At 47.5% G+C, this 25,207-nt stretch overlaps 2 protein-coding genes across 2 annotated transcripts in view; both read left to right on the top strand.

Annotated features, from left to right (window-relative positions):
• The window catches only part of LOC308469381 (uncharacterized protein), a 33,203-nt gene extending 29,934 nt beyond the window's left edge, over positions 1-3,269 (top strand). The window contains exon 4 of the mRNA XM_080991740.1: positions 701-3,269. Coding sequence (XP_080847866.1) covers positions 701-2,712 — 2,012 coding nt within the window. The 3' untranslated portion in view covers positions 2,713-3,269. The remainder of the gene's footprint in view (positions 1-700) is intronic.
• An 11,262-nt stretch (positions 3,270-14,531) lies between these two features.
• On the top strand, positions 14,532-24,246 carry LOC308470036 (E3 ubiquitin-protein ligase TRIM7-like). Its single transcript, XM_080993255.1, has 6 exons — positions 14,532-15,013; positions 17,394-17,624; positions 18,162-18,184; positions 19,362-19,480; positions 22,073-22,102; positions 22,730-24,246. Exons 2-6 carry the CDS (start codon positions 17,487-17,489, stop codon positions 23,245-23,247), a joined length of 828 nt encoding a protein of 275 aa, XP_080849381.1. The 5' UTR covers positions 14,532-15,013; positions 17,394-17,486; the 3' UTR covers positions 23,248-24,246.
• The last annotated feature ends 961 nt before the right edge of the window (positions 24,247-25,207 follow it).

The following is a 25,207-nucleotide window of genomic DNA, read 5'->3' as shown; positions in this document are numbered from 1 at the left end:
ATATCATTTCCCGTTATTTTTTTTACTTCTCTACATTCCCACCACATATGATAAAAAGTCCCTTCTTTTTCTTTACATTTCCAACATGTGTTTAACCAGGTTTTATACATTTTTGTTATCTGTACTGGTGTTATATACCATCTATACATCATTTTCATATAGTTTTCTTTCAAAAGAGAACAGTCTTTAAATTTTAAAAATATTTTCCACGCTTTTTCCCAGTGCTCAAATTGTATATTGTGTCCTATATCTTGTGCCCATTTGATTTGACCTCCTCATCTTTTATTTCCCATTCTAGCAAGATACTAGACTAACCTGATCTCGTTTTTTGACAGAATTACAAGCCTGGTAGATGAAGGGAACTCAGTGGATATAGCCTACCTTGATTTCAGTAAGGCATTTGACAAGGTGCCCCATGATATTCTTGTAAAGAAGCTGGTAAAATGCGGTCTTGACTATGCTACCATAGATCTGCATTATAAAATGATGCTGTATTACTTAGTGTGAATGGAGTGATCATGTGTTGCTCTTGCCATTTTCTCATCTGCATTGCTATAAATTGGAACATAGAGAGGACAGTGGGGAATGGGGAAAGTGTTAAAATAACAGAATGTGGACATTGGGTTTGGAATGTGTTCAGTCCCTTTCTTGTCTTTCTTGAAAGTCTTAACAGGATTCTCTCACCTCTACTCCCAAACAGGTGAGGAAGATGACGGCCAGTATTCTATGGAGCCTTTGTATTCATTAGGAAGAACAAAGAAACAGTTTAAATGCATGGAATGCGGCATGTACTTTAGTCACAGGGGAAAACTGAGGATACACCAACAAATTCACACAGGGGAGAAACCATTTAAATGTATTGAATGTGGAAAGAGCTTCAGTCAAAGTGCATCACTTAGAAGACATCAACGAACTCACACGGGCGAGAAACCATTTAAATGTATTGAATGTGGAAAAAGCTTCAGTGGAAGTGGACACCTTAGAATGCATCAAGGAACTCACACGGGGGAGAAACCATTTGAATGTATTGAATGTGGAAATAGCTTCAGTACAAGTGGAAACCTTAGAACACACCAACGAACTCACACGGGGGAGAAACCATTTGAATGTATTGAATGTGGAAATAGCTTCAGTACAAGTGGAAACCTTAGAACACACCAACGAACTCACACGGGGGAGAAACCATTTGAATGTATTGAATGTGGAAAGAGCTTCAGTCAGTATGGAAACCTTAGAACACACCAACAAACTCATACGGGGGAGAAACCATTTAAATGTATTGATTGTGGAAAGTGCTTCAGTAGAATTGAACACTTTAGAACACACCAACGAACTCACACAGGGGAGAAACCATTTAAATGTATTGAATGTGGAAAGAGCTTCAGTCAGTTTGGAAACCTTAGAACACACCAACGAACTCATACGGGGGAGAAACCATTTAAATGTATTGATTGTGGAAAGTGCTTCAGTAGAATTGAACACTTTAGAATACATCAACGAACTCACACAGAGAAACCCTTTAAATGTATTGAATGTGGAAAGAGCTTCAGTGGAAGTGGACACCTTAGAATGCATCAAGGAACTCACACGGGGGAGAAACCATTTGAATGTATTGAATGTGGAAAGAGCTTCAGTCAAAGTGGATCACTTAGAAGACATCAACGAACTCACACAGGGGAGAAACCCTTTAAATGTATTGAATGTGGAAAGAGCTTCAGTGAAAGGGGAAACCTTAGAACACACCAACGAACTCACACGGGGGAGAAATCATTTGAATGTATTGAATGTGGAAAGAGCTTCATTCAATGTGGAAACCTTAGAATACATCAACGAACTCACACGGAGAAACCCTGTAAATGTATTGAATGTGGAAAGAGCTTCAGTGAAAGGGGAAACCTTAGAACACACCAACGAACTCACACGGGGGAGAAACCATTTAAATGTATTGATTGTGGAAAGAGCTTCAGTGAAAGTGGAGCACTTAGAAAACATCAACGAACTCACACGGGCGAGAAACCATTTAAATGTATTGAATGTGGAAAAAGCTTCAGTGGAAGTGGACACCTTAGAACGCATCAAGGAACTCACACGGGGGAGAAACCATTTGAATGTATTGAATGTGGAAAGAGCTTCAGTACAAGTGGAACCTTTAGAATACATCAACGAACTCACACGGGTGAGAAACCATTTGAATGTATTGAATGTGGAAAGAGCTTCAGTACAAGTGGAAACCTTAGAACACACCAACGAACTCACACGGGGGAGAAACCATTTGAATGTATTGAATGTGGAAAGAGCTTCAGTCAGTATGGAAACCTTAGAACACACCAACGAACTCATACGGGGGAGAAACCATTTAAATGTATTGATTGTGGAAAGTGCTTCAGTAGAATTGAACACTTTAGAACACACCAACGAACTCACACAGGGGAGAAACCATTTAAATGTATTGACTGTGGAAAGAGCTTCAGTGAAAGGGGAAACCTTAGAACACATCAACGAACTCATACGGGGGAGAAACCATTTAAATGTATTGATTGTGGAAAGTGCTTCAGTAGAATTGAACACTTTAGAACACACCAACGAATTCACACAGGGGAGAAACCATTTAAATGTATTGAATGTGGAAAGAGCTTCAGTGGAAGTGGATCACTTAGAAAACATCAACGGACTCACACTGGGAAGAAGCCATTTAAACGTATTGAATGTTGAAAGAGCTTCATTGAAAAGGAACACCTTAGGAAAAATCAGCTAACTCACACAGGGGGAAATTATAGATGTATGGAATCTGGAAAGAGCTCCAGAGGGAGTGGAGACCTTAATATTCATAAGCAAATTCACACAGGCGGATAACCATATAAATGTATGGAGTTTTCCACTCAGGGTTCCCTGTGTTCCTGATAAGTGATGATGACTGTCAAGTCTCTGGATGTGCCGAAAAGAATTTGGTAGTGTTTGTTTTCCATCTTCGGGGCCATGCTGTTTGGAGACCCTTGCTTTTTTAATTTGAACTGTTGATCTGGATAGCTTGGAATCTGGCATTCTGGACTTTCCCCACAATGCTGCTTATTGGTCAGAACAGAGAGCCGGATCCGGATTTCCTGCTTCAGTGCATCATTCCCACGTACACTTCCTCAGTTTGTGAATATGGCTGCTTTGGATTCCTTTGGGCCAGTTACTAATAATCTACTTTTGTTGTTGTTCAAAATGGGTTTTTGCTGGTAATGGGTTCATGAAATTTCAATAAAGCAAAGATCCCTTTCAAGAGATTTATTCTCATGTATTCCACTGTATCGTTTGGTTGGTCTGTGCCACCCCCCTGCCCGGTCGTTTTGTTCCTTGCAGAGCGCCCAGTCTTTTGGTGAAGTGTGTTTGTTGCGCAAGAACTCCAAAGCAGCTTTAATTACGAAACCTGAATTTTCCTGTGTGTGACTGAATCCCACCCCAAAACAGAGATGGTTTGGAAATGCCCTTTGTCAGATGCATGAAGCATGAATGTAAGCTGCTTATATTTATCTCTCTACACACACACACACCCATGTGTTCATGGGTGGAAAGAAAAAAGTGAGGTCAGACAGACAATGAAATTCAAGGAATGTAGAAGGGCAGGTTTATGGAAATTAAACTATTATCCTTAACACTTTCCCAAACTTGGGGAAACCAGTGAGCCATAAAAGTAGGAGAGCAAAGAGCTTGAAGACAAAGAGCACTTAGTGGCAGAGCAGGTGATGCGGATGGCGGCGAATGAGGAGGTGGGAGAGATTGGGGGGGGGGTGGAGATTCACTTGGGACAATGCCATTATCCAAGAGGCTGGGTTCTACAGCTTCTCTCTATAAAGTTTGAAATAAATAAGGACTGTTAGAAACTTTCCCTTGTCTTTATACTTTCTTGGACTACCATCTAACAGCACCCTAACAGGTGCAAATAGCCATGGGCACAAGTCTCTTGGGGTGGGGAGCCCACACAGAATACCAGTATGCCCAAGGGACCTGATCCAAGGAAGAAGCCAGCCAATCCATAAACAGGTTGGAGCTCAGAGTGGCCAGACAGGCCCTCCACTTTCAGATGTGATGGAATCTATAATCCCTATCAGCAGACCACATAGCAGACCTCCCAGGTGGAATGGAGCCTTCGCCAACAGGTTTTGCAGCAAATAGGGGATCAGTTTGTCCTCCCAAGAGTGGACCTGTTTGCAAGTCCAGAAAACCAAAAGGTGGAGCTCTTCTGGTTCAGGACCCAGGGAGCAATGGGCATGGATGCCCTGACTTCCTCTGGCTGGGGGTGGGCTCACAATGCCTTTGCACAGCCTTAATCCAGCTATTTCTCAGACGAGTCAGATCTGCTTCACTGTGGTAGCTCTCTTCTGGCCATGGAGGGTCTAGTTCACAGAACTCATGGCCCCAGAACTCATGCTGGAGGACTTATCCACTGCGGGGAGGCCTTTTTCACCTGACCCGGAGGGCAGAATCCAGCCTCCATATTAAAAAATAATGCTGAAACAAACTCTTGGGTTGGGGCAGTGCTTAGGGTCTCCTTTTCAGGTCTCCGTTATTGGTTTTACTGCCCCAAATGTCTAAAATGCTTTAAAATGGCTTTTAATCTGTGGGTATTTAAATTTTATTGGAGGTGGCTCCAATACTTTGGCCACCTTATGAGAAGAGAAGACTCCCTGGAAAAGACCCTGATGTTTGGAAAGATGGAGGGCACAAGGAGAAGGGGATGACAGAGGACGAGATGGTTGGACAGTGTTCTCGAAGCTACCAGCATGAGTTTGACCAAACTGCGGGAGGCAGTGGAAGACAGGAGGGCCTGGCGTGCTCTGGGGTCACGACTAAACAACATTTAAATTTTGGTTGTTTTGTTTTAAATGAGTGCAGCATGTGCCTGGGAAGAGAGGAGAAAGGGGGGGGTGTAATTACAGTGCTTCAGAGTAGGGGGAAATACAGTGGTACCTATGGTTATGAACTTAATTCGTTCTGGAGGTCTGTTCTTAACCTGAAACTGTTCTTAACCTGAAGCACCACTTTAGCTAATGGGGCCTCCTGCTGTCACCGCATGATTTCTGTTCTCATCCTAAAGCAAAGTTCTTAACCCGAGTTACTATTTCTGGGTTAGTGGAGTCTGTAACCTGAAGTGTATGTAACCCGAGGTCCCACTGTATAGGGGAAATGGGGCAGGCTCGGTAAGGAGCACATGGCATAGGCAGTTGGTGACTAGTGCTCCTGTGAAAGCTCTGACTGACCCCTGGAACATCTGAATGGCTCTCTCCCACTTTGTGGAGCCCACTTGGCTCCCTGGTCTACTCCAGAGCTTAGGGCAAAGAAGCAAGCTAGGAGGCAGCTCAAACACAACTGGAGGAAAGTGTTAGGTGTTAGGAAATCACTGGGCAGAACCAATTCAGAGCTGACTGTTCTGGCTAGAGCACTGTGTTCCATCCATCGCCCTTCACGCCGGCATCGGAATCATGGCTTCACTTGTGCCTCTACTGCCGTTTGCGCCAGCCTCTGAATCATGGGACTCCTACCTCGCTCGGTTCGACTGCTACCTCCAAGCCAACGAGCTGACAGCAGTATCAAAGGATCGGAAGCGGGGCCTATTCCTCAGCCTCTGTGGGCCTGAGGTGTTTGAGACGGCCCGAGCGTTGGTTGCGCCTGAAGCAGTCCAGGCAACACCATGGGACACGATCCAAGAGAAGCTCCACAACCGCTACGCACCAAAGCCGTCCAAGATTGCTGCCCGCCATGCGTTCTACCACCGGAACCAGGCAGAGGGGGAGTCAATCAACAACTACACCACCGCCCTGCGACAGGCTGCAATGCACTGTGAGTTCCGAGACTTAGACGATGCCCTGATGGATCGAATCGTCTGCGGGGTCCGGGACATCCATCTGCAACGGCGCCTCCTAGCCAAGCCAGACCTCACGCTACAGAAAGCCATTGAGGAGGCTGTGGCCTCAGAAGCTGCTGAACGCTCCGCCCAGGAGATCCGCAAGTCCAGCAGCCCGCGTCTTGCTAGGGAGCCAGTTCCGGTGCATCAGGAAGAGGCCAGCAGTGAGGAGGCATCCTCCAGTGAAGACGATGACGTGCACCAGACAAAGCGGGAGCGCAGGAAGTTCCAACAGAAGTCCAAGGGCCAACCGGAATGTGCTGGCTGCGGAGGCAACCATTCCCGTGCCAAGTGTCGATTCAGAGACGCCATCTGTAGGAAGTGTTCCAGAAGGGGCCACATCGCTAAGGTCTGCCGATCGGCTCCGTCTGACACCCCCCCTTCATCGACTCGCAAGTCCAAGTCTTCACTCCAGTCTGCCAAGGAAAGTTGTTTCGCTCTCACCAACTGCCGCTGCCCGTCTGGAACCACGATTGGCCAAACCGACTCGCCTACGCGACGCAAGCTGAACGTCACGGTGCTCATTGAAGGAGCTCCATGTGACATGGAGATCGACACCGGGTCTGCCCTGTCCATCGTGTCATGGAGCACCATCAAAAGACTGGTACCCAGAGTGTCCAAAAGGCAACTCGACTCTCACCGCGTACACCTGAGAGACTACCAGGGAAACGACATTCCCGTGGTAGGCGTTGGCCGGTTCCGGATCGCCTTCAAGGATTTTTCGGGCCTGCTCCAGTTGGTGGTGGTCGAAGGTCAGCGGCCAAGCCTCCTAGGGCTAGACTGGTTTGATCCCCTCGGCCTGGAAGTCACCGGCATCAACTGCATCTCTAACGCAGAGACTGAGGGTCTGGTCAAAGACTTTGCCGAGGTTTTTGACGGCACCTTGGGCCAATATACAGGTACGCCCATCTCCTTTAGCCTTGATCCACAAGTCGCCCCCATCAAGCTAAAGCCACGCCGGGTTCCCTTTGCTCTCAAGGCTAAGGTGGATGAACAACTGGACAAACTGATCGCCCAAGGAGTTTTGGAGCCGGTTGACCACGCAAAGTGGGAAACCCCCATCGTCACGCCTGTCAAGCCAGATGGGTCGGTGAGAATCTGCGCTGACTACAAGTGCACGATCAACAAGGCACTTCAGCAGCACGCTTATCCGGTTCCTGTTGTCCAACACCTGCTGCATTCCCTGGGTGAGGGTAAGGTCTTCGCTAAGCTGGACCTTGCCCAAGCCTATCAACAACTGCCAGTCGATGATGCCACTGCTGAAGCCCAGACGATCGTCACCCACCGGGGGGCATTCCGTTGCCGCCGGTTGCAGTTCGGGGTGAGTGTGGCTCCTGGCATCTTCCAAAGCCTTATGGAGCGTCTCCTGCAAGGGCTTCCAGGCGTGGTACCATATTTTGATGATGTCTTGGTGTCTGCAGACTCACACCAGCAGCTGTTCGAGCGCCTCCGTGCCGTGCTGACCAGGTTCCAGGAGGCCGGGCTCAAGGTAAAGAGGGAGAAGTGCCAGATCGCCGTTCCACAGGTAGAGTTCCTGGGCTATCTTATCAATGCCTCCGGTCTTCATCCAACCACATCCAAGATCCGCGCTATCCAGCAGGCCCCCACTCCAAAGAACAAAACGGAGTTGCAGGCATTCCTGGGGCTGCTGAACTTTTATAACATGTTCCTGCCCCACAAAGCCACAGTGGCTGAGCCTCTTCACCGACTCCTTAGCACTAAGACGCCTTGGGCCTGGGGTCATCGGGAGACGGCGGCCTTCAACGCGGTCAAGGCTCTCCTTTCTTCAGACAGTGTGCTGGTACAGTACAGTGAATCCAGGCAGCTGGTCCTTGCCTGCGACGCCTCACCTTTTGGCATCGGGGCTGTCCTTAGTCACCGTTTTCCAGATGGAAGAGAAGCACCGCTCGCCTACTTTTCCAGGACACTATCTCCGACGGAACGGAATTACAGCCAGCTCGACAAGGAGGCATTGGCACTTGTGGCTGGAGTGAAGAGGTTCCATGAATACCTCTATGGCAGGACTTTTGACCTCATCACTGACCACAAGCCACTCCTGGGCCTCCTCGCCGGTGATCGTCCAACTCCACCGGTCCTCTCACCGGTGGTCCTCTCAAATGCTGGAAGAGGGCAACGGCTGAGGGCGTCGGCATGGCCCATCGATTTCCCCGGGCGATGGATGAGCCGGTAGTGGTAGGCAGCCAGGAAAACAGTCCATCGCAGCATGCGTGGTGAGAGGACCGGTGGAGTTGGACGATCACCGGCGAGGAGGCCCAGGAGTGGCTTGTGGTCAGTGATGAGGTCAAAAGTCCTGCCATAGAGGTATTCATGGAACCTCTTCACTCCAGCCACAAGTGCTAATGCCTCCTTGTCGAGCTGGCTGTAATTCCGTTCCGTCGGAGATAGTGTCCTGGAAAAGTAGGCGAGCGGTGCTTCTCTTCCATCTGGAAAACGGTGACTAAGGACAGCACCGATGCCAAAAGGTGAGGCGTCGCAGGCAAGGACCAGCGGCCTGGATTCACTGTACTGTACCAGCACACTGTCTGAAGAAAGGAGAGCCTTGACCGCGTTGAAGGCCGCCGTCTCCCGATGACCCCAGGCCCAAGGCGTCTTAGTGCTAAGGAGTCGGTGAAGAGGCTCAGCCACTGTGGCTTTGTGGGGCAGGAACATGTTATAAAAGTTCAGCAGCCCCAGGAATGCCTGCAACTCCGTTTTGTTCTTTGGGGTGGGGGCCTGCTGGATAGCGCGGATCTTGGATGTGGTTGGATGAAGACCGGAGGCATTGATAAGATAGCCCAGGAACTCTACCTGTGGAACGGCGATCTGGCACTTCTCCCTCTTTACCTTGAGCCCGGCCTCCTGGAACCTGGTCAGCACGGCACGGAGGCGCTCGAACAGCTGCTGGTGTGAGTCTGCAGACACCAAGACGTCATCAAAATATGGTACCACGCCCGGAAGCCCTTGCAGGAGACGCTCCATAAGGCTTTGGAAGATGCCAGGAGCCACACTCACCCCGAACTGCAACCGGCGGCAACGGAAAGCCCCCCGGTGGGTGACGATCGTCTGGGCTTCAGCAGTGGCATCATCGACTGGCAGTTGTTGATAGGCTTGGGCAAGGTCCAGCTTAGCGAAGACCTTACCCTCACCCAGGGAATGCAGCAGGTGTTGGACAACAGGAACCGGATAAGCGTGCTGCTGAAGTGCCTTGTTGATCGTGCACTTGTAGTCAGCGCAGATTCTCACCGACCCATCTGGCTTGACAGGCGTGACGATGGGGGTTTCCCACTTTGCGTGGTCAACCGGCTCCAAAACTCCTTGGGCGATCAGTTTGTCCAGTTGTTCATCCACCTTAGCCTTGAGAGCAAAGGGAACCCGGCGTGGCTTTAGCTTGATGGGGGCGACTTGTGGATCAAGGCTAAAGGAGATGGGCGTACCTGTATATTGGCCCAAGGTGCCGTCAAAAACCTCGGCAAAGTCTTTGACCAGACCCTCAGTCTCTGCGTTAGAGATGCAGTTGATGCCGGTGACTTCCAGGCCGAGGGCATCAAACCAGTCTAGCCCTAGGAGGCTTGGCCGCTGACCTTCGACCACCACCAACCGGAGCAGGCCCAAAAAATCCTTGAAGGCGATCCGGAACCGGCCAACGCCTACCACGGGAATGTCGTTTCCCTGGTAGTCTCTCAGGTGTACGCGGTGAGAGTCGAGTTGCCTTTTGGACACTCTGGGTACCAGTCTTTTGATGGTGCTCCATGACACGATGGACAGGGCAGACCCGGTGTCGATCTCCATGTCACATGGAGCTCCTTCAATGAGCACCGTGACGTTCAGCTTGCGTCGCGTAGGCGAGTCGGTTTGGCCAATCGCGGTTCCAGACGGGCAGCGGCAGTTGGTGAGAGCGAAACAACTTTCCTTGGCAGACTGGAGTGAAGACTTGGACTTGCGAGTCGATGAAGGGGGGGTGTCAGACGGAGCCGATCGGCAGACCTTAGCGATGTGGCCCCTTCTGGAACACTTCCTACAGATGGCGTCTCTGAATCGACACTTGGCACGGGAATGGTTGCCTCCGCAGCCAGCACATTCCGGTTGGCCCTTGGACTTCTGTTGGAACTTCCTGCGCTCCCGCTTTGTCTGGTGCACGTCATCGTCTTCACTGGAGGATGCCTCCTCACTGCTGGCCTTTTCATGATGCACCGGAACTGGCTCCCTAGCAAGGCGCGGGCTGCTGGACTTGCGGATCTCCTGGGCGGAGCGTTCAGCAGCTTCTGAGGCCACAGCCTCCTCAATGGCTTTCTGTAGCGTGAGGTCTGGCTTGGCTAGGAGGCGCCGTTGCAGATGGATGTCCCGGACCCCGCAGACGATTCGATCCATCAGGGCATCGTCTAAGTCTCGGAACTCACAGTGCATTGCAGCCTGTCGCAGGGCGGTGGTGTAGTTGTTGATTGACTCCCCCTCTGCCTGGTTCCGGTGGTAGAACGCATGGCGGGCAGCAATCTTGGACGGCTTTGGTGCGTAGTGGTTGCGGAGCTTCTCTTGGATCGTGTCCCATGGTGTTGCCTGGACTGCTTCAGGCGCAACCAACGCTCGGGCCGTCTCAAACACCTCAGGCCCACAGAGGCTGAGGAATAGGCCCCGCTTCCGCTCCTGTGATGCTTCTGTCAGCTCGTTGGCTTGGAGGTAGCAGTCGAACCGAGCGAGGTAGGAGTCCCATGATTCAGAGGCTGGCGCAAACGGCGGTAGAGGCACAAGTGAAGCCATGATTCCGATGCCGGCGTGAAGGGCGATAGATGGAACACAGTGCTCTAGCCAGAACAGTCAGCTCTGAATTGGTTCTGCCCAGTGATTTCGCTCAGTGATTTCGCTCTGTGATTCAGCTCAGTGATTCAGCTCAGTTCAGAGGCTGGCCGCATCTGGCTGTGCTCTGATGTCCATCTATCCCACCTTCGTCGCCAGTGTTAGGTGGTGGGTTGACATAGCAGCCGGCACAGCGATTTCTTCAAGTAGCTCTTTATTATGGTAAGCTGGAATAGAACTAACTGCGAACAGCTCAGCCGGCCTGTATTTATAGGCAGCCGGCTGTCAACATTGTAACCACAACAGCCCAGAGTTCCCGCCTAAAATAACTGGCGCGGACCTGAGTGAAAACTATCTACAGACCTGAGTGAAAACTATATACAGTATCCCCCTGTTGGCCCAGGGTGAAACTACACTACATAACAGAAAGATCCCGTCAAATGTTATCAAAAATTGGAAAGGGCTCCCCACCAAGCCTACCGAGTGGCAGTGAAGGCAGCCAAGAAAGGCATACTGCCATGGACCGACTGGATGAGGAGTGGTGGGGGACACGAGCTGGGGGACCCCTAAGAGAACCCCCAGGGGAAGAAAGCTCAGAGCTAGGGGCGTAGAGGTGGGATGACAATGGGTGGTCAGAGGGAGAAAAAGGAGTAGACAGGGAGGAGGAGGAGGTGTCAGAAGCTGAAGGGGCAACAGGGATTAGTGAGCAGGGAGAGTCTGCACCAGAGAGAAGTCCAGAACAGAGGCAGAAGGGGGGGGGGGGCAAGAAGAAGAGATCAGACAGGCTGCTGGAGAAGCCAGGGAATCTTCCTCCTACTGTGACCAGTTCCCTTCCTCTTGATCTCCCAGAACACACAGAGGAACAGCCAGTCTATATCTGCATCAGGAACAATATGGGTGTGGCTGAAGTGTCAGGCAAAGTTCATGCAAGAAAGGCCAAAGCAGTTACTCATTAACCATTTACTGTAATATTTCTGATTTTAAAAAGCCTTCCATGCCTTCCCCAAAAGAAACTATGTCTCACACGAATGCTCAATTCAATAACGATGGAGAAGGGTAGTTAACTCTTTCACTCTTTCTTTCTTTCTTTCTTTCTTTCTTTCTTTCTATGCAGACTTCTATACTGAGGGTGGAGCAAAGATGAAGAGGAAATCAATGATATTTGAGAAGTGAAGGGAGAGAGGGAGGAAGATGAGCATTCCCAGAAGCACCATTTAAGGCAACAGTTCCTGGTTGTAGTTACATCATTCTGTACATAATACGCACTTCTCTGCCCTGTCATAAAGAAAGGGCGAGGAAGCAAGAGCAGGAAGAGCTGACCGAGGAAAAAGAAAACCTCAGAATTTCTCATCGATCAGTCAGCCCAGCATCTTGGCAGCAAGAGAAAGCTAATCCAGGGGTGAGTATTTTACCACTAGACCCCAATTTATGCTCCCAGGCAGCTGGTTGCTCAGAAAGGGCTGTTTTCATTCAGTTCTCAGTGAGCCTGCAGGGGTGTTTTAACCCTTCCCTTCTCCTTCACAATCCTGTGGAAAATAAGACATCCATACAGAAACTGTTAGCCCCAGGCAAGAAACTTCTATTGCAGACCACAAAAAGGCCAAGTGTTTTTAAATTTTGTTTGTTCCAATAGGATGGTGGAGCTATTTAATCTATTTTAGCTCCAGAATGTGCTTGAATCCACACACACACAGTCTGGAGGCACTGTCACTCCCCACTAGAAGGATTTGGAAATGCTTATTGACCAATAGTTTTCACCCCAACCCCTTTATCCTCTAGCTGCTTCTCATTTTGCTTTTTTTTCTACAGCTGCCTCTTCTGTCAACAAATCCGCAGACTCTTCACCCACCATGGCCTCCTATTCTCCACCCACAGATGTGGAGGATGAAGTCTTGTGCCCCATCTGCAGGGACTATCTGACAGACCCCGTGACCTTGGACTGCGGCCACAACTTCTGTCAGGGCTGCATCCAGAACTGCAGCGATAAATGGGAAGAAAAGGGTGCGGGGGACTTGGAGTGTCCGGTCTGCAGAGCCAAGATCCAGAAAGGGAATTTCCGTCCCAATTGGGACCTGGCAAACATATCAGAAAAGTTTAAACTCCGAGGAAAGGAGCTATGTGAGAAACACAAGGAAAGACTCCACCTGTTCTGCAGAGATGATAAAGAATTGGTGTGCATGTTTTGTGAACGTTCCCCGGAACATGAATCGCACACTGTGGTCCTCAAGGAAGAAGTTGTCCAGGAATACAAGGTACGAAGTCATCTTTGCACTTGGTAACTGACTCCTTCCTCCTCCCCACCGTGCGTTCTCTTTGCAGAATATTGTCTCAATGTGTCTGGAAAGCTCCCTTGCTCCCAATGCAAGGGAGCTTCTAGTTTTCTGTAGGTAGTGGCCTCGGTCCAGTATACCTGAGGGAGCGTCTCCACCTCCATCGTTCTGCCCGGACACTGAGGTCCAGCACTGAGGGCCTTCTGGCGGTTCCCTTGCTGTGAGAAGCCAAGTTACAGGGAACCAGGCAGAGGGCCTTCTCGGTAGTGGCGCCCGCCCTGTGGAACGCCCTCCCACCAAATGTCAAAGAGAAAAATAACTACCAAACTTTTAGAAGACATCTAAAGGCAGCCCTGTTTAGGGAAGCTTTTAATGTTTAATAGGTTATTGTATTTTAGTGTTTTGTTGGAAGCTGCCCAGAGTGGCTGCGGAAACCCAGCCAGATGGGCGGGGGTATAAATAAATAAATAAATAAATAAATAAATAATAATAATAATAATGGGGGCTCCCATCTTTCCCCTAAAAAAAATTCTGTATTAAGGGATTCTTTGTTTTGACATTTCCTGGAACATTTTGTAAAGGATAGTTTCATCCATCCCAAGGGGTGAAGAACAGGGTAACACCCTTCTCCTCATTGCAAACACAGCAGCTGTGCAGTCTGACAGGAGAATCTTAGGGTTCATCCACACTTATGCTCAGTGGCGTAGTAACATCAGGCGGGACCCGGTGCTAAAATTTCTTGTCACCCCGCCCCGCCCCCCCCACATTGAAATTATTAAAAGAAGGAAAAATAAGATACTTATAGTTGCAGGTGTTATTTTCTGGTTTATTTACTTAACATTGTAGGCAAAAGCACTTAAAACCCCTTTTTCCGAACTTTGTTCTCTGCAAATTTTGAAATCACATCATCAAAATCAATTCCTTTCGCTACTTTGTTTTCAATTGACAAGATGGCTAAGCCAGAGATCCGAGCTTGACTCATAGTGGACCTAAGATAACTCTTGATTAATTTTAGTTTTGAAAAACTCCTCTCACATGATGTTTAGCAATGTGAACTGAACTTTAGATTACTTCATAATTTGAATTAAGGCTGAAAGCAAACAGGAAATTGCCCTAAAAATGGCAATTATACATATATTTGTATTTACCTTTTAGGCTCTGTGCCTGTTTCAGCAATTCACATAAGCCTCTAGTAAAAATACCATTTATAGAAATAGCAGGAGTTATACAAACGGGTCTTACTCAAAAATGACAGAAAGCACTTTGCAACTACTCACTTAAAACCTAGGATCGCATCCTCTGCAAGGAGACAGAGCAGCTTCAAGCCGATCACTCTTCCTAAGCGCAGGGCCGACCTTGTTCCCAGGCGCTTGAATGCATGGCGGAAAATAAGCATATCGCCCACCTCTACTCTCTCCAAATCAATCCTGAGTTTTTGTTTTCTCTTCAGAATGTGATGGATAGCTGCCTGGAGAATCTCCTGGAGGAGAAAGAGAAAATTCTGGTAAAAAAAGCAGCGGTAAAAAGGGAAAGCGAAGACCTGCTGGTAAGTGACCTGGACACTGGGAAGGGAAGGAGGACGTAAGCCATCACTCTCATATTGAGAAACTTCATGTAAAACGCAGAGAAACAAAAGCCAAGAGGCAACCCAAGTCCTCAGAACACCTGTCCTTTTGGAAAGGCCTCATCTCTCCTAAAATTTGTTAGCTGGGAGTAAGGCCCGCTGAACGCAGTGTGACTTTCTTCTGACTGCACTGGCCTGGCTACGAATTAGTTTCCGGGCCCAATTCAAAGTGCTGGTTTTAACCTATAAAGTGTTAAAAAAAGGAGCAATGCAGCAGCGAGCTCCAGATGGCTGGAAAGCCAAACAGGATGTTGATGCTTGGGACTGTACCGTGGGAACAAAGGGACAGTCTATTCACTGCACTGAGCACCGGATGTTAGCTCAGAGTGTCATCTGACCTGTACTGGAAGTACAGGGGAGGGGTTATTCTCTCTCTCGGCTGTTGGTGTTAAGAGAGTGCAGACATGTTTCTCTGTACTGCTGGAAAGACAGAAATAAAAGGCATGTAAATACATTTCTGTCTGTCTCTTTCCCCTCCCTGGGGATAGCAGGGAAGAGGGGAGGAGTGGTGTGTTCTTCTCACGTCTGAGGAGGATCGCCGATAGAGATTCTCGCCTGCATCTGCCGGGAGTCGCAGACAGAGAGGTTATTAACTCAAGCCGGGTGCCTGGAGAGTGGCCAATTCCTCTGATAAGGCTTGATTTCGACATAAAGTGCCTCGGCAACATCCAAAGGCCCCGATCCACTAGGTGCTGGGGTGGATTGCAGAGTCAGGCCCAGGCTGCCACCAGGGGGCAGCAAAAAAGCAGCTCTGGCTCACCCAGCCCTACCCATTGCCACCCCACTACCACATTTACCTGACATGGGTTTTGTTTTTGTTTTTTTAAAATATTTTATTTATATGCCACCCTCCCCAGCCGAAGCCGGGCTCAGAGCGGCTAACAACAGTAAAATGATACAACATTCTAAAATCATTTCATTATGAAATCAGTTGAAATCATATTAATGGCAACCATTGGGCTAGAGTTCTGTGAGGATTGCCAAAGAAGGGGGTCAGGCTGTGCCTTGGCCAAAGGCCGGGTGGAACAGCTCCATCTTGCAGGCCCTGCAGAAAGATGTCAAGTCCCGCAGGGCCCTAGTCTCTTGTGACAGAGCGTTCCACCAGATTGGAGCCACAGCCAAAAGAGCCCTGGCTCTGGTTGAGGCCAGCCTAACCTCTCTGTGGCCTGGGACCTCCAAGATGTTTTTGTTTGAAGACTGTAAGGTCCTCGGTGGGGCATACCAGGAGAGGCGGTCCCGTAGGTATGAGGGTCCTAGGCCTTATAGGGCTTTAAAGGTTAAAACCAACACCTTAAACCTGATCCTATACTCTACCGGGAGCCAGTGCAGCTGGTATAGCACCGGGTGAATGTGATCCCACAGCAAGGACCCCGTAAGGAATAAAATTACAGGTCCAGGGCCAAGGGCCTTCTGGCAGTTCCCTCGCTGTGAGAAGCCAAGTTACAGGGAACCAGGCAGAGGGCCTTCTCAGTAGTGGCACCCACCCTGGGGAACGCCCTTCCACCAGATGTCAAAGAGAAAAATAACTACAAACTTTTAGAAGACATCTGAAGGCAGCCCTGTTTAGGGAAGCTTTTAATGTTTAATAGGTTATTGTATTTTAGTGTTTTGTTGGAAGCCGCCCAAAGTGGCTGGGGAAACCCAGTGAGATGGGCGGAGTATAAATAATAAAGTATTATTACATTTATTTATTTATTTATTTATTTAATTCTGCACCCGCTGGAGTTTCTGGGTCAGTCTCAAGGGCAGCCCCATGTAGAGTGAGTTACAATAATCCAGTCTGGAGGTGACCGTCACATGGATCACAGTGGCTAGGTCAGGGCAAGAGAGGGTTCTAGATTGTGGGCTCTATTGATTGAAACGGGAGCCTCAGCAATCACCCTCTCCTGCCAGAAAAAAAACCAGGACTACACCAAGAAAATGCAAATGGCAAAAAGGAGTGCCAGGCCCTGGTGGGCACCCCCTTACCCACTTGGGTTTGACCAAGCAAATAGCCGGCCAATCAGGATTTTCTTGCTACACTTTTCACTGCCCTCTGTGGCCCCCTAGTCTCTTGCTGTGGCCCCCTTAGAATATCATTGGGTCCCCCCGGTTGGGGAACACTGCTTTACACCACCAGCCCTTTCTGGGTCAAATTACTTGTTACAATCCTTGGCATTTTACCCCCAATGCTTCTCACCCAGTCTAGAAGTCTCAGAGTCAGCATCTTCCTGACTTCTCATCGTGCTAATAATAATAATAATAATAATAATAATAATAATAGTTATTTATACCCCGCCCTCCCCTGCCAAAGCCAGGTTCAGGGCGGCTAACACCAGTAAAAGTACAGTAAAAACATAATTGGGGGGGGGACCAATTTAAAATACAGGTTAAAATGCAATTTAAAATGCAGCCTCATTTTAAAAGTAGCCCATAGATTAAACCCATAAGGGGAGGGAAACATAAGGACCAGATGGAGTCCAAACCAAAGGCCAGGCGGAACAGCTCTCTCTTGCAGGCCCTGTGGAAAGATGTCAAGTCCCGCAGGGCCCTAGTCTCTTGTGATAGAGCGTTCCACCAAATTGGGGCCAGTACTGAAAAGGCCCTGGCCCTAGTTGAGACCAGTCTAACCACCTTGCGACCTGGGACCTCCAAAATGTTGTCATTTGTGGACCGTAAGGTCCTCTGCGGGGCATACCAAGAGAGGCGTTCCCGTAGGCTTTGAGAAGCCAGAATTGCCCTTCCTGTGGAATTCTCACAACACCCCTCTATTCTGCGAAGACTGGACACAAATACAGATGCTGAATTCCTTTCCTCTTCTTTTTTATTCTGCTTATTGCAGAAATTAACAGAAACGGAGAGGCAAAAGGCAGCCAATGAGTTCAGGCAACTGCGCCAGTTTCTCAAAAAGCAAGAGAAGCGCCTGCTGAATCAGATGGAGAAGGTGGAGAAAGAGATTGCAGCAAAAAGGGATCAGCTCATGGACCAGCTCTCTGAGGAACTCTCCTCTCTTCAAAGGATCATCCAGGAGATTGAGGAGAAACGCCAGCAGCCGGGAAGTGAACTCCTCCTGGTAAGGCTGTGGCAGAAGCAGCTGAAAGTGTGTTTGTAAGGGAATTATTATCATTTTGGGAAGTTTTTAAAGATTTGATGTTTCCTTATTTATAGATATAAATATATATATATATATATATATATATATATATATATATATATATTCTGTTGGATTATATATATTTGGTTGCCAGGGCTGTTCTATAGAGGAGCAGGATGACCCTCGAGTTCCCTTCCAACTCTACAATTCTACGATTCTGTGGGAGCTTCTTTCCATCATTTGCAAATGTGGGTTTTCTCTCTTATGTTGCATGAAAAACTGGGAAGTTTCCCTGCAGATTTTAAAAAGTGGGAGCAGCTTTGTTCTATTCATTTGCATCTAATAGTTCACCTTTCACTGCGTCGAAATGGAGCCATTTTGTCTGTTGACAATAGTCTCGTGAATATCTCCTCCATGGGAAACCCACAGCGCCAAAGGGCCAGAGCGAATCCTATCCTGGGTCTATCTTGTGGCAGGCACTGATTTCCCTTCTTCTCTCCCTCTTTTTCTCTCTAGGATGTGAGAAGCACCTTGCAGAGGTAAGTGGGTCCTTCTCATTTCCAGTTGCTTCTCCTCATGAGGCTGGGAAGGGTCCAGGAGCCCAGTACATAAAACCTGCCCCTCCAGGCTCCAAGGGAGAGAGAGGGGGACTCCCCACACCTGCAGCATTTTGCAGGTAACTACAGGAGCCCTCTTTTGAACCCCTCAGGTCCAACCTGTTTTTCTGCTCCTTTGTTCTCTTTGTCAGAAAATGACAAAGAATAGAAAGCATCTTTTAAGAGCCAGGCAAAATCCTTTCAGTTTTTTCTAGACTTTTAAACTTCTTCTTAGATACCCTTACATATACTTTTAAGATGGTGGGAGTTGTCTTCTGTAGCCCACTCTGTTATTTCTCGAAGTGCTTTTTCGAGTTGCATTTGATTCCATTTGTTGAATTTTAACAAATGGTTAGAGCAGCCGAAAGGCATAATCAAGGCAAAAATGAACTGAGCAATGGGTTGAAAAGAGGGCAAGAATGGCCCAGTGCCAAGGAATGGGTGATGGAATGAAATATGCAATGTGTTGTCAATACAGTGGTACCTCGGGTTGAGAACTTAATTCATTCTGGAGGTACGTTCTTAACCTGAAACTGTTCTTAACCTGAGGTACCACTTTAGCTAATGGGGCCTCCCGCTGACGCCATGCCACCACTGCACAATTTCTGTTCTCATCCTGAAGCAAAGTTCTTAACCTGAGATACTCCTTCCGGTTAGCAGAGTCTGTAACCTGAAGCGTCTGTAACCCGAGGTACCACTGTACATTCAGATAATTTATGCCCTTTTAGGGTTGCCATGTTTCAAAAAATTAAAATCCGGATGCAGAAGTTGTTGGGCTTTTTTTGGGCAAAGTTGTTGAGCTATGTCTGGAAAATTTCAGACGTATGGCAACCCTATGCCCGTTGCATGTTATAGGCAATGCTGCAAAGCTAGAAACAGAGAAACTCTGAGCGTAATGGTATCACTTGACGTTTCTTTTTACTGGCATAGATGTAAGTGGAGAGACTCAGAGACCGTGTTCTGGCCCCCAGGCTTTGGCGTCCATAATCTCCTCCATCCCTCTGGGCCTCAATCCCTCTGTGTTTGCCTCTCTCTCTTGGCTTTCTAGCAGTTCCTTCCTCCTCTCAATTTCTTTGCATTCCTTGGAGTTGGGTGGTTTAAAATTGTTTTTCTCCACCAGATATGAGAAAAGAGAGAGACTAGGGAATCCAGTGGATCTCCCTCCAGAGCTGAAGAAAAGGATCTCGCAATTCTGTGCTACAAATCCCCTTCTGCAGGGTGACATGAAGCAGTTCAAAGGTAATGAATAATGACGGTGAGGATTTTATGCTAGGTATTGTATAAGTCTGAAAATGAGCATGCCAGACTCTTCATTATATTTTGTTCTTGCCAAATAGTGGCACCAGCAGAGCTTCCTTCTTTTCAGCCTAGTCATCATTCCCCCACCCCTGCAACTGCCCATTGCCCCATTTATATTGCCATTCTTGTCCTCTGAGGCTGGAATGGTAACCGCCACAAATGCACCAGGGTGTATTGTATTGTAAAGTCCTGAGTTTTTGTTCCAACATGTTTCTGTTCATAACTATATGGAATCTCCTCTGTGTATTGTTGCCAATCTACATGTCAGGGAACTGACATCAGAGCAGAGGGGGGAGGTGAGGCTTCCGGATTCTGCAGGAGAGGGAACGAGTAAGGGTAGAGAGAGAACGGCGTCTGGGGAAGGAAGTCCAGGTGACACCAGGAAGAAGGGAGAGGCAGAGAGCATCTCGGAGGTGAGGCTCCGAGACTCTTCCAGTGAAGTCAGTGAGGAGGGTGGAGGACCACCACTAGGCACGCCCACTCTGCGCAGAAGGCTTCCGTGCAGAGAGGCGAGGCGAAGGTTGTCCGTTAAGGAGTTCTTATGCTGGAGGAAATTTAGGAGACGCCCACTCACGGATACTGCTAGCGACTGAGCAGCAGCGGCAAGGCTGCTCAGTCAGGGAAAGACACAACCGCCCCTAAGCAGTTTGGAACAGCTAGAGGTTTACACACAAGCAACCCCAATTCCCCTTGACACTACACAATCAGGAGTGGTCCTTTGGGAGGTTCTCAGAGTTTGCTTGGGCTTCACAACAAGCGCCTATTACCCTCCTGAAGCATCTCCTCCTCCTCAGACTCACACCCGCATCTGCTCTATCTCTATCTATCTATCTATCATCTATCAATCATCTATCATCTATCTATCATCTATCTATCATCTATCTATCTATCTATCTATCATCTATCTATCTATCTATCTATCTATCTATCTATCTATCTATCTCTATCTATCTATCATCTATCTATCTATCTATCTATCTATCTATCTATCTATCTATCTATCATCTATCTATTATTTTTATACCACTCCTTCATTATTAGATCTCAGGGCAAATCACAGAATGAAAAAATCTAGTGCTGCAACCATCTTGGTCTCACAAGAGATTCCACATTTCACTGGAGAAGTAAGGGGACATTCCAAACAGCCTCTACCTAAGTGTTGGTTTGAAAGAATCCCAAACCCCCAAAATGCTTTTATCCACTTTCGAACAAGAACCAAAACCACAATGTGGACTACATTAAGGCCATAAAAATAGGACACAGTGCAAGCAGTGCTGAAGTTGACGTCTATATTTAACTGAGTTCTCTGCCTTCTGTGATTGAGATCCAGATAGACCATATAGAAATTTGAGTACGGAAGTGTTACTGCTTGCAAAACAAAGGAAGAGAAACCATAACCTTTCCAAACTGACCTCATTTGGCAAACCTGTGTATCTGACCACTCAACAGAGCTGTGTTGTGTGCTCTGAGAGGGCAATGTCCCATATATGATCCTACCAGCCTTTGATGCAAAAACCATCTCTAGAGTTCCAGGGCAATGCTACTGGAAATTAAATTCAGTGAGGCAGCACTTCATACCCTCCAACATTTCTCCGATGAAAATAGGGATGTCCTAAGGAAAAGCAGGACAAATCAGAAACCTGGACAGCTTCTGTAAATCCGGGACTGTCCCTGGAAACTAGGGACACTTAGAAGGTCTGGGACTTCCTTTTGCTTGAGAGCTTTGCCAATTCTGCCTCTGCAAGTTTAGCTTCTTGTTATGTTAAAAAATTGCGGCTTTAATAACCCCCACCGTTGGAACCACCAGTGTACTTGGGGCAGATGTGAGGCTGTGGCCAGTTCCCCTTTGTATTCCTGCCAAAGACTGGTATTGCAGAGCTTATGCACCACTATTGATCCTACTTTGAACTATGAGGTTCATAGACAATCTTTTCTAGTATGATTTATTATTTCTGTGTTTTACATTTTTAATTATCTTAATCTGTTCCCCATATGAACTACCCTGATATATTCTGGTAAAGGGCAGTATATATACATTATTGTTATTGTTGTTGTTGTTGTTATTATTATTATTATTATTATTATTATTATTATTCACACCCTGGCCAGCACTTTCTTGATCTCCTGCCCTCAGGCAGAAGATATAGAAGCATGATTAGTCGCACCAACAGGGTAAAGAACAGCTTCTATCCATGGACTGTTAGGCTGCTGAATGAAAAGATAACAACAGGGCAACTGACTTTCGGGTTTGGTGTGTGTGTGTCAGTAAACGAGGGGAATTAAGACTAAGAGAACTGAGTGGGGGTGCTTGTATAATCTCACTGTATACAAGTTGTACAAGTGACAATAAAGTATTTCAATTTCTATTTCAATTATTATTATTAGTTTTTTTATAAAAATATTTGTTCAACTTAATTTCTTTAACTTTAAATAAACAATATGCATTATGTTATTAAGTCATATTCTTGTGACAAGATTTACCAGAGGTCCAACACTGTAGTGCTTAAACTTTCTATCTTCTTCCTTCTTCAGACACTGTATTCCTCAGACTGGCTCAGAAAGGTGAATTTCCAATGGAAGACCAAATTCACAGAGGGGATGGGAAATGTTGTTTTATTGGGTTTAAACAGCCCGTCCCCCAGACCTTGGAACAATCAGTAGCTTAACTTGAGTGAATTGCACTGTTGTGATGTTGCAGCCATCATAGCATCCGATTCCTGGATCCACTCACACAAAAAAGGAAAGTAAACATTTTCTGGGTCATTTGAGATACCTGGATTGACAGGAGGGGTACAGCATAAATAATGTTATTATTTTGTTTCTTTATTACATTTATCAATCTCTTTATACAGAGAAAATATCTCAAAACAACTTGAGCAAATAAGATACACAATGTAAAAGTCAGAAAAAGTCAGAAAAATGTAAGACAATGAACAGAATATACAAAATGTTCATCCAGCAACATATATTGAATAAGGGGGGGGGGGGAGAGCCTAATTTAAAAAGACAGCAAAAGGGCATTTATCATCTGGAGGAAGGAGAGGAGGGTCCCAATCCTGAATGCAATGCAATGAAGTCCTATTTCATGAGAGAGGGAACCTGGTTCTTGGGTTTTGTCTTGCATTGGTGTGTCCTCTCTTTCCGCGGATTCTGCCTCTTTTCCTTACGCCTCATCTCTCTCCCCAACAGCAAATGTCACTCTGGATCGAGCCACAGCTTATCCTCGGCTTGTCCTGTCTGAGGACTGCAAAAGCGTGAGATGGCGAGACGAATATCAACACCTGCCCAACAATTCTGAGAGGTTCTACAGCGATCCTGCTGTGCTGGGACGTGAGGGCTTCACCAAAGGCAGCCATTACTGGGAAGTCATTGTGGGAAGTGAGGAGATGTGGGCTATTGGGGTTGCCAGGAAGTCAGTGAGGAGAAAGGGCTGCTTAGCCTTAAGTCCTGAAGGAGGCGTCTGGTCTGTGGGGAAGAGGGGAGGTTGGTACAGTGCCTTCAACCCCCCCGACAACCCTCCACTGTCCCTGAGCAACAAGCCCAAGCGGATCCGAGTGACTCTGAACTATGATGGGAGGGAGGTGTCTTTCTTTGATGCCGACACAGGAGCCCATCTCTACACCTTCCTAGGAGCCTCGTTCTCTGGAGAGATGCTCCTCCCTTTCTTTTGGCTGTCAGGAAACAAAACCCAACTCAGGATGGCTTAAGCCTTAAGGGGACCAAATCTACCTCTCAGGCCCAGCAGGCGCTTCTCTCCAGAGCAAAATGATTGCTCTAAAAGGGAACGTTTATTTGCAAAGAGCTATGTTGACATCTTTGTAGAGGTCCTTGGAGAGGATTCATTCCAGCCACAGTCAGCAATTCATTGTCTTCTGGATCAGTGTCTTAATCCTTTTTAATAAATAAATAAATAAATAAATAAATAAATAAATAAATAAATAAATATTTTATTTATACCCCACCCTGCCCAGCCAAGACTGGGATCAGGGCGGCTAACAACCAATAATAAAAACAAGTTGATTAAAATACAATTTAAAAAACAAGATTAAAATACAACATAAAAAAATTAGGATGCAGCCTCTTCACAGGAAGAGAAAGGAAAAAGAAAGAGGGGGAGGGAATCAAACTGATTCTAAGCCAAAGGCCAGGTGGAACAACTCTGTCTTACAGGCCCTGCGGAAAGATATCAGATCCTGCAGGGCCATGGTCTCACGAGGCAGAGCGTTCCACCAGGCCGGAGCCAGTGTTGAGAAGGCCCTGGCTCTGGTTGAGGCTAATCTAACTTCCTTAGGACCCGGGACCACTAGGGTGTTGCTATTTATGGATCTTAAGGTCTTCCGTGGGGCATACCAGGAGAGTATTGTAGATTCTGTATATCACAGAATAGTCATTGAGGTGTCCCCAGATGTTGTTGTCCAGTTCCCATCAGCTTTAGCCAGCAGGGCTGACAGTCAAGGATGATGGAAGCTGTAATCTGGACCTCACCACCTGGACTCTGCTGCCCTATATCCTTCCCATTGAAACAACCGTGAAAATAACTTTTGGACGCTATAGATTTATCCTGATCTGGTGCATGCAATGTCTTTTGTTTTGCAGCTGTGTGATTTGTGCTCATATTGTATTGTGGTGGCCATTGGCTATAAACAATAAAATTTATAGATAGATTGAACTGCAAAAATAAGTAATAAAATAGTAAAACAATTTTATTTTTTGGTCCTCACTCCAAAATGGTGTGTCTCCTTGTGCTTTTGTTTATATTGGTGGGGGTGGAGGAGAAGTATGATGGCCAAAACCTCTCCCATTCTCTGCTAAATGGATGCAGGAGACCAGAGGCAGCGAATGAAAAAGCAGGGAAAGACAGACCCTCCAAGTGCCACTATTTTCCAGGGATGTCCCTGATTTAGAGACGCTGTCCTGGTTTCTGATTTGATCCCAGAATGAGAGAGATTTCTGATTTGATCCCAGAAGGGAGAGTCCACCACTTCTTGTGTTGCAGAGTCCACTGCCTCTTGAGGCAAAACAGAAAATGGTGATCACCTGCTACTGCTGCTGAAGTTATCACCCACTGAAGCTGCTGCTCGAGGGGGTGAAAAAAGGAGGCTAGAGAGCAGCAGGGGAGGAGGCAGGCAACAGGAGGCAGTGAGGAAAGCAGCGTCCCTGGGGCTTGGACCTGCGGCCCCTCCCTTACTGTCCCCCAATCTGCCCTCTGAGGCAACTGCCTCACGGGTGAACTGGGCCCTGCTACTAGCTGGTTGCAGTATTTTTATTTCAAAAAGCATCTCTTGCGCAGAAGAGCTGTCTTTAGAAATAAATGCTCAGTTGCTTTCTCCCAGCCCTCCTGGCTCTTTCCACTTCTGTCCTGCTCTTAGCCTCCGTTTCTCAGACTTTCTGCACACCCAGAGTTTTGCCCCTCCTGCTGCCCAACAGGGCCTGATCTCAATATCCTTTCGATGCCGTTGGCCAGGGGATCCTCTGGGGTCGGCCCTGTGGGGCATGTACTGAATGCGCTCACAGTTTCACAGCAGTTACCTCCAGGGTTGGTTGCAAGCAGCAGCTTCAGGGGAGCTGCTCTTCAGCCCCTTGGAATCTGGGTTCCACAGGGCACTTATCCCAATGCTATTAGACATCTATAGCAGGGATGGGGAACCGTTTTTGATCTGAAGAACT

The sequence above is a fragment of the Podarcis pityusensis genome (assembly GCF_964106645.2).
Source record: "Podarcis pityusensis genome assembly, chromosome: 2".
Lineage (NCBI taxonomy): Eukaryota > Metazoa > Chordata > Lepidosauria > Squamata > Lacertidae > Podarcis > Podarcis pityusensis.
Note: the sequence above shows the minus strand (reverse complement) of the source record. Positions and strands in the feature narration are given on the sequence as shown.